The 10,021-nt window shown below is 36.1% G+C and overlaps 1 protein-coding gene across 1 annotated transcript; it reads right to left on the bottom strand.

Annotated features, from left to right (window-relative positions):
- Nucleotides 1-6,687: 6,687 nt before the first annotated feature.
- Nucleotides 6,688-8,194, bottom strand: LOC120068486 (putative carboxylesterase 9). The gene has a single exon (XM_039020271.2). It carries the CDS (start codon nucleotides 7,955-7,957, stop codon nucleotides 6,905-6,907), a length of 1,053 nt encoding a protein of 350 aa, XP_038876199.1. The 5' UTR covers nucleotides 7,958-8,194; the 3' UTR covers nucleotides 6,688-6,904.
- Between the last annotated feature and the right edge of the window lie 1,827 nt (nucleotides 8,195-10,021).

Below are 10,021 nucleotides of genomic sequence, written 5' to 3'. Positions count from 1 at the left end.
ATACTCGCAGTGCATCTTCCAACTGTTCTTCCATGGGATAATCGATGATTTTGTTGCCCGGTGCATCTAGGTTATCCTTCATTTGGTATAGTTCATTGATGTCCCTTGCACTGAAAGGCACCACTTGCCCTTTTATGGTCACAACATTCTTGGTGTCATGTAGTCATCCATGGTAAAAGTCGCGCACTACCTTTGGAACAATAATGGTTGGGCAATGGTAAAATGTGTCCCAACCATGCTCCACGATCACGCTCATGATTAGATCTGGTAGTGGCGTTGGCGCAGGGAAAAAGCCCATCTTCATCAATAAATCGTCATTCTCTTTCTTTCTTGATGGACGCACCTTTGCCAACGCAGGCTTGCTGCTTTCTGCGACCACTTTGCCCTTTCTCTTGGCCAACGCAAGGTGGGATTGTTGCCTTTGTCTTCTTTCCCATTCCTTGCGTTGTTCCTCCTTCTCTTGCTCAGCAAGTTTCTTGCCCTTCTTCTTAATCAAACACTGCCTATTGGCTTCGCACTTCCTCTCCTTCTCTTCTCTCATTCTTCTTTCTTCTTCTGCCTTCTTTTTCTTTTCTTCTTCTTCCTTTTCTTTCATTTCTCTTTCAAACTCTTCCACAAACTTCTCAGAGGCCCATAAAAGGTGTTGTTCCTCTTCAAACTGCCTTATTTCTTCAAGCCTCGAGATTTCGTTATTGTGCTGAACCTCTTCATCATGCAGTCTTCTTCTTCTATCACCTTCTGCGATGATGAGTTTCGCCCGCTCCATTTTCTCTTGTCTCTCTTCCTTTTCCTTTCTCCTCATTTTTTTTCTTCTAATGCATTGATCAAAATTAAAGGGCCAACGATAAACCTTTGCGACGCCGCATCAGAGGGGTAGCTTTTCCTTTTTTGCATTCATCAGCCGTAACAACTTACGTTATTTCAGGTTGCGCCAACTCCCTAAGTTGCGCTGGTTCCCCCCTATTTTCCCTCTCGGAGGTGGATTCTCCATCCATCTCTGGGCTTGCAGCCCTCTTCTTCTTCTTTCTTTAGGTGTCTTTCCTCACGCCTGCATTTTTTCCTTTCTTTCTTCTCTTTCTTCTTCCTTAGCTTGGCCTCCTCATCTTCTTCATCCTCCTTCTTTTCTTTATTCTTCTTCTCTTTTCAATGATGGGATGGCTCACCTTCTCCAACACTAAATTTAAACATAAATCCTATTTATGTAACTAATATTTAAACCAACATTTAAATATTATAAACTCTCCAATTTCGTTTAATCTCAATAAATTAAACGTTAATTAATTATATCAAATATTATTGTACAGACTCTAATTTGAATTTGAGCTATCCAAATTTAAACCCTAGTTTCAATTTGAAAATTTCAATTTGAACACTTCAAATTAATATCATAACAAATTCACTCGATTTAATAATTTAAGGTGTTCATATTTTACGAGCTAGTAAAGGGACCTTATGGACCTACAGATCATAAGCTCCAACGATTAAGATTAACAATTAGTTTATGATCCAATCACTAAATCGGATCTCTCTCGAGTCAGTGAGAGGGTGGGACCTCTTGTTCAAGACCTAGATTCAGTACTTAAGAGAATAACCTTTCTCCTATTCCTAAATCGAGTAGGCGTGAATTTCATCTTGCACCCTATGTCCCTAGCTATCTACCCGATCTTACCCTTGAAATGAGAGGTTTATTGAGCCAATGCTGTTGAGCCAACCCTCATTTATGCAAATCTAAGGATAATCTCGAATAAACTGGAATTCCTAGTCAGCTCAAGATTAAGATTGAGTTACCTAAATCATCTAAGCGAAATATTCAGTCTTAAACAGTAAACATCGTTATAAAGTAAGAATGACTTATTTCTTGGTCCGATCTTATGCAAACTGATTGCATAGAATACCCCCACTCCTTATGTCATTACATGAACGAATCTAGATCACTTCATTTGTAGTAACTTTACAACAACTTGTAACAACTACAGAGTAGGCCGCATCCAATAGTGCTACCAGAATAAGGTATCTAACCTTAATCATGTAATATAGACCGTTTTGACTATTTACTTGAACTTGATCCATCTTTATGTCTCTACATAAAGTTCAAGTATTCATTTAATAGCCATGGATCTTAGTTTATTGGATTTAGACTCTATTAATGCAATTAATAGATTCAATACCTTTATTGAAAAAATGTTAAATAACATCTTTTATTGATAATAGAATATGTTTAACTTTTACAAACTGCGAGTTTTAGGACATAACACCCAACACTACAACGGGTAACCTTGGACACCCTATCTTAATAACTTTGTTATGCTAGAGGTCCAGGGTAGAAATACCCAAAATACCTGAAATACCCAGAAATGAGGAATGTATGGGGCGTAAAGCTCTAATTTCTAAGACGTCCATATGAACCTTCCAAAGCCGTGGAGTTGAGGAACTCCACGAACTAGAAGAAGAAAAGCTAGGTGGGGAAGATAAGTATTTTATAAAGGAACCACTTAGAGTAGAACTTCCCAGTCATCCGCATGAGCAACTCATTAGTGGTGACACATTAGGTGAGCAAGCCCTTGGAACTACCACTGAAGCCTTAAGGGTGAGCTGTGAGACCGCTTGTCAAGTTTGGCGTATAGAGAGAACTGTTGATTTCATGTGTGAAAGAGACCGTCTCTATTATGCCAGCATAGGTTTTCAGTACGACCTCCAGCGAGAGCCTAACTCACCAGACTCGGACTGATATTGACCACACATATATTTCTCTGTATCTTCTTCATTTTTGCCCTATCTTTTATTTTTCATTTTTCATTTTCATTCTCTTGCTTTCTTTTATTAGTTTTCTAGGATTAGAAAATTTTAGACTAACTTTCTTCTTTTCTTGTAAATTTTCTTTTCCCTTCTTTTTATTTTCTCTTCTCTATTTTGTAGGAACAACAAAATGAAAGAAAAACAAAAATTTGATGCAGGAAAAGAACAAAAAAAAAAAAAAAAAAGACCAAAAACAAGGAAAAATTTCTACCACCACCCATTACGCGAAATCAGGGGAGTTTTTTATTCCCTTTTCTTTTTGTCTTCTCGCTCATATCTTAGTTTTATAAACATTACAATGTTTAGTTTTTAAGTTGGAGGTGGAGGTATATTGCATGTTCTTAACATTTTATAGGGTTATAAAAATGAGCCTTACAAAAATTTGTGCTCTATTATCTTGCATGTTTGGAACCCTTGAGCACCTGAGCTCGGGTTATGTGGACTTTATTATCTTGATTAAATATATCTTGATGAGGCTCTATTACATTTCTATAGCATACTTTTTTATTCTCTAAAGAAACACAATACCATGATCTTGGCATTTTTTCCTTTTAATGACTCAATTTTGTTTTCAATGCATGATTCATTACTAAGTATGATCATTCATTCAAGAATTACATTCAATTTGTTTGTCATGTTCATTTATTTTTTCTCAATCTTTTGATTCCTATAAATGAAGTTTGATGACACACTCTCTCAAGCAATGATACAAATCAAATTTTAAGCTTCTTAAAATCTTTCCTAACAAAATTTTGAAACTCATTTTTCCAAAGAATCTTTCTTTTCCTTTTAGCTTCATAAAAAAATTGAATACTTAGTCTTTAGATTTATTTAGAATCTCAAAACTCTTAGAAACGTCATACCCACTTAATTTTCTTTGTCACCCCAATAGGACAATTTTTAGTCTAAGGTAAACTATCTTGTTTTAGAGATAAGTCTAGACAAAAAGGATAAAAATGACCTAGTGTTTTATATATATATATATATAAAGGAAAATAAAAAAAATTGCTAGCACAAAAAAAAAAAAAAAAAAGGAGCAAGCTTGTTTATTTATCTTAATCTTCACTAATGTGTGTGTGTGCATGGATAGAGGTGAAAAGAGCTACCTCCATCATGTTAGTTAGGGCCCATGAGAAAAGAGTGATAAGTTCCCTGCGGGTGTGAGTGTGAAAGTTATCCCTCTAGGTAAAAGTAATGTCAATTACATTTTTTGTGCATGAGTTTAAAAGGCACCCTTGTCCTAGAAGTGTTTCTCTTTTTTGAAAAATAGGTATTCTTTAGACTAATAACCGAGCCATTGTAAGGTGAAGAGGAATTAAGAGTTGGATATAGCTTTTCTACTAGTTTAGCCTTTAAATAAACTAAACTGAGTAGTCTTTTCTTTTAAGGCTTTACAAGAAAAAGACATTTTCTTTTTCAAAAATAGGTTTCAAATCTTTGTTAAATTTTTTTTTAAAGGTTTAATTGCTCATTTCTATCATTCGCTTACTTGATTGTTGAAAAGAGAGATATGAATCAAATTTTTGCATAAACAACATGAACATATTAACATCTTTGAATGACTTCTCTAAATGAATGCACAATTTAGAGAAGTCATTCAAAGATGTTAATATGTTCATGTTGTTTAACATGTTTTTGCATGAATGTATGCATATTTCTAGTTTAAACTTGCTCAGAACGACCAAGAGTTAAGTTTGGGGTGTTTTGTTAGGTCTTTAAAAGACATATTTTTTATGTTAATTCCTCCAAAATCTTGTTAATTATTTGATTTTAATGCTAATTTGGTAGGTAAAACAGTCCCAAAGGTAATTAGGAGTCATTTCGAGAAAATTGGGCCAAAAGGATAAAAACGGAATAAGAGAGTCAACAAAATGGAAGAGAATCAGATAATTTACTAAAATTCCATCGAGTCCAAGTGTCATGACCCTAGGAGAAGCGTTGAGCAACGCTTGAAGACAGAAAGCTCACTTTTGTTGCAAAACAGGGCAGCGTTGCAACGCTCCCCATAATGTTGCAATGCTTCGAAATTTGATGCGATTGATCCCGCGTGTGCCTCATGCACGCAGCGTCAAGACCAGCGTCACGTCTCAAGCACAATGCTTCTTGGCTTTTTTGCAATTTAGCGTTGCAACACTGACCTCAGCATCACGACGCTACCCTGCAAGTATAAATAGTTTTTCTTTCATTTTTGTAAGGGAGGAAGCATAATTTCGATGGAGGCTAGAATTCTCTCTGTATCAATTAGTCTCTATGGTAATTTTGTTTCCTATTTAGGTTAGATTTTGATTTCTTTTTTAGTTGTAATCAATAACTTGTAATTCTTCATGAATTTGTCTATGAATTTGTGAAGTAATTGAATCTTGTTTCTATTTCAAGAGTTCTTGCAAATTCTTTTGAGTTTTCTACTTGTCTTTATCATTTGCAATCTGATTGAACATTCTTGAATCTATTTTTAATTCTTGAAGCATGTTGAATAATCTATACCTTGAACATGTTTAGCCTAGATGCTTGGTTTCATCACACTCATGATTGAATACATTGCTTTTAATGTGTTCGAAAGAATATCTAGCCAAGATCTACAAGAGGAAATAGTAATTTTGTGTTTAATGGCTATCCTAGGATGCACTAATTATTAGATTTGAAGAAAATCCGGTTAATTGAGTAAGCTATCTTGACAATTAATCGGTGCAATTGAATCCTAGAACTTAATGTGCGTGTTTTCTCTCCTATATGGCCGCTATCGAACCCAATAGAGGTAGAAGCATGTAGATTGATTAGGGTTAGGGCTATCATACTGTAATTGATGATTAGGACGCTCTCTTGACTAGGTTAATACTAGTTGTCTGCCTTTGTAGAGACTAATTTAATCTAGTTAAGTGGGTAATTGCGAGCTTAATCCGATTGTAAATTAAATTTGTAGAATTCAATTATAGGAATTGCATTGAACATCTAACTTGGATTAGAAGCAAGATTTTCTAAACTTATTTACAATTATCCTTTGTCTTTTAATTTTTAGCATGTTTCTTGTCTTAATAAAAAAACTCCCGTTTTTTAACTTTTATAGTTAAGCTTGGTTAAAGAAAAGATTAAATAATATTTCTATGTGGATCGACCTCTTACTTCCACTTTAACTACAAGTTAGTTTAGGTTGTTGTTCGAGCTTTACAAATATTGTTCGTTTCGGGTTAGGTAGAACTAACGACACCTACTTAGCACCGAACAAAGATCCACATTGCTGAAAACGCTCTACAAACTGGAGATCACCCACGCCGAAAATGCCTCTCAACCCACTACCAAATATTCATTATCGTTCGAAGTCCATACACTGAGACCCAATCGGACGACATCAACTTCAATCTCTCTCTAGCGTTTCATGATGGGTGTCCTATAGCTGGGAAAATCCACATATTTACAAAATTGCCATCAAGCTTAATTACTTTTAAGTTTAAACCCACTTAAATATCTTCTTGTTTTTTTACATCAGCATTTTTCTATTTTTGCAAATTTTGAATAGTTGATGATATGGTTGCTAAAATCTTATATTTAATTTATTATTCAATGCAATTTTTCTTAATTGTATTATTATCTCGTTCTTACTTCATCTAATCGGTTTATCTTTTTTCCCTTCTATTCTCTAATTGTCACATGAAGCTAACTAACATAATAACTCTATGGATTATCTAGTTAACATATAATTAAAGAAAAATATGCTAAAAAACATATAATTAAAGACGATGTAATTAAACTTCTTAAAATCGGTTAAGTGAAACATACGCACCATTCATACTTAACACATATTCAATCTATACAAATTTAGCATGAGTTTAATTCAAAGGATTAGAGATCTAAAAGAAGTCGAAATTCAAATTTTAACTTCCATATTTTGTTATATTAAAAAATCTCTAACAAAAATTTTTTTAAAAAAATCTAATTTTCTTTCTTTAAAAAAATGTTAAAAACCTTCCATTTACAATTACCACTACGGATTAAATACTTTTTTAATTGTAGTTTAAAAAGGTTAAGTTTTTCTTTTTTGAAAAAAACAAATGTAATTCAAAAAGGGTTTTTTTTTTTTTTTTGGCTTTTTTTGCTTTTCTGGGGGCTAAAATCAAATAATGAATTCCTTAACAAGACTCATAACCGCAGCAGCCCGTCGATGGTCAACAAGGTCAACATTATGAAATCCCATGTCATCAAACCACGCCAGCACCTGGGCCCCACATCCGGTCAACATCTTCACAAATTCCTGCTGCCGGTCTACCATCGGATCACCGCCGAACCCGATTACCAGGCATCGTCCCAGCCGTCCGATCAATTCCTTATGTGGGCCCCCCACCATCGGATTACAGTACCGATGGTCCTGATCCATCCCTTTCGGCAGCGCCAGTTCCCACATCAAATCCAGCACCGGCAACGGCAGCAACTGGTCCGCCGCGAATCGGAGCTCCGATTCAGTCCTTTGAACACCACCAAACATTGGCTGGTTCATTACGATTCCGGCCACCTTCATCGGCTCAAGCTTCAACCCCGCCGCCTTCAGTCCAGCGAAGAACGCAATGTTGCCGCCGCAGCCGACGCCGTAAAGGTAACAACGGGAGAAGTCGCCGAAATCCTTAAGCCATTTCTCGCCGTCGGGATCCGTCATTTGGGTCTTCACCCACCGGAGGGCATCCGCAGCGTCGTCGTACTGCGCTGGCAGCCGGCTCTCAGGGGCGAGGCGGTAGTTGACAGAGATGGCAATGGCAGGGATCTGGGCGGCAAGGTCGGCGCAGTTCCGATGAGTGATAGCATCGGAGGCGGTGTGGAGGATCCAGCCGCCGTGGTGAAAGTAAATGACGATGGGGAGACGGGCGGCGACACCGTCGTTGGCGGGGATGTTGGTGGGTCGGAAGAGGCGGAGCCAGGTGGCAGCGGAGGCGTTGAGCGTGATGTCTTTAAAAGCAACAGGATCTCCGGGTGCGGAGGAGGAGACGGCGGGGAGGTGGAGGAGGCGGGAGAGAGAGCCGTCGGGGTTAAGGGAGACGCTGAGATGTTCGTAAGGGTTGAATTTGGACATGGTATGAGAACGGCGCATGGCGGTGGGAAGGGGGAAAATGGGGGAACTTTCAGGGAGATGCATTGTGAATTGTGATTGAGAAATAGAGGAGGAAGCGGCAGCCATGGATGTGTGAAAGAAGTGGGGGAAGGAAGAAGAAGAAGAAGGTGGTGAAAATTAAAAATTAGTTTTAAGGGAAGCATAAGAAACGGGAGTGGGAGGAATTTTTGGCCATCGAAATTAAGAAAAAGTGTTCTTAATTTTTCTTTGGATGGTTTTTTTTTGTTTCGTGTTTGTGTGGTGTGAAAGGTTTAGTGTTAATGAAATCACATAATTATACCTTCATCTTCATCCTCCCTCCATCCATTTAGAATTTCACATTGTGTTGAGGAAAAAAGAAAAAGGAGACTTTACCATATTAATAATATATGCTACAAATTAACTATATAATTAAACATTTTTAATATAACTTATTTAATCTATTCGATTTTTAACAAAATTAAATGGACATAAATACAAAAATCCATCCCATGCATTTCTGGTGGAGAATTCTCGCTTCAACTCCCGCAAAATTAAATGGAAATATAAAATAAATTATTGAATAAAAACGAACTATAAAAGACAATAAACTCGGTCTCTTGAGATAAACCTAATTTCCAAGTATCTGAATGCATTCTTTAAATGGGTGTTTGGGACATTAACTTAAGTTTAGTTGTATAAAGTTTTTAACTCAACCTAATATTTGGCCTACAAAATTCATAAGTCGGTATCAAATAACTCAACTCCACCCACTTCGATAATGTTTACTATTAAAGTTTGCACATTTATCGAATAATTTTATTTTTCCCTCTTTATCTTTATCTCCCTTTAAGGTTTTTAATGACTATTTGTCGACCACTGTCAAGGACCAACTCCGACGACAGCCATTATTGGCGACATGCTTCGATAACCACCTCCAGTGATCAAATTAAGCAGCCACCTTTGACATCCTAACTTCGACAACAACTATTGTCGACGAATGCTGCCACCTCACTCCAGCAACTTGCCTCAATAACCACCTTTGATGGCCAAACTTTGATAGCCACCTTCAACGATAACCACCCACGCCAACCTCAAGTGAATACCACCTCTGACAAACCAAATTTGACGTTTACCTCCGGTAACCAATTATGACCACCAACTCCATCGATTATCTCCAAGACTAATTCTAACGACCAACTCAAATATGAATATTCAAAAACAAAAACAAAAATTAAAAAACTTGCTCGATGAAAGGTTTTTAAATACATAATTGAAATTATTAGTTCATAGTGTTTAATAGTCATCTTATATAATAGTTTATATCCTCATGACTTTACTTTTAGTTTCGCCCAAAATAACTCATACCATTGATGACAATTCACATTCCATATATACCTATGGCTATGTCTCTTGATCTAGCTAACGTGAGACTTTGCTTGCATTCCTAACACCAACATACTGCATAATAAACCATAACCTACCACTTGGTGTAAGATGTCATAAAAAACTCTAAACCTCTCGATAACCTACTTTTTTGTGTCATTACACTCGTAGATTCCACTAATGTAAAAATATATCGTAACTTTGTTGTTTGTATGAAACAAGAGTATTTTGTCCACCTCAAGTACAATAGTTACATATAAAAAAATGTAAAATATGAGAATGTTTTAAGTTAAAATCTCAATAAAAGTTTTAAGTTGATATCTCTGAGTGTTAACATTTTAATGTGTGCAATTAAAGGATTAAACAAAAAATTAAGGAAAAAAAAAAGCCACAAGAAAAGAATACATTTTATATTACAAAAAAATTGCACCAGATACCATTGAGTTAATAACTCGGTTCTGTAATTCAAACACAGACTTTTCTAACTCCATACTAACAACTATGCATCACAAACACAGATTTCCCAACTCCATAAACATATTAACTCTATACTGCAAAACTCCACTTACCACCTCAAACAACTCCTTAGACTTGATCCATACAAATGTTTGTTGGGAAAAGCCTCCCACTTTTACTGCAGAAATAAACAGAAAATAACTAAGAAATTAATTAAAAAAAACAATAGAAACTGAAAACACAAGAATTTACGTGGAAAACTCCCAACTCGAAGAAAACCCATGGTCCACAAGAAAAATTTACTATGTGAAAAAATTTTACAATCACATA

Source organism: Benincasa hispida, chromosome 12, assembly GCF_027475165.1.
Source record: "Benincasa hispida cultivar pf3 chromosome 12, pf3_genome.v1.1, whole genome shotgun sequence".
In the NCBI taxonomy this organism is placed as follows: domain Eukaryota; kingdom Viridiplantae; phylum Streptophyta; class Magnoliopsida; order Cucurbitales; family Cucurbitaceae; genus Benincasa; species Benincasa hispida.
This window is presented reverse-complemented; position numbering and strand designations above follow the sequence as displayed.

Excerpts from the sequence above, each read along its gene's own strand:
- LOC120068486 (XM_039020271.2), bottom strand. The coding sequence starts at position 7,957 with ATGGCTGCCGCTTCCTCCTCTATTTCTCAATCACAATTCACAATGCAT.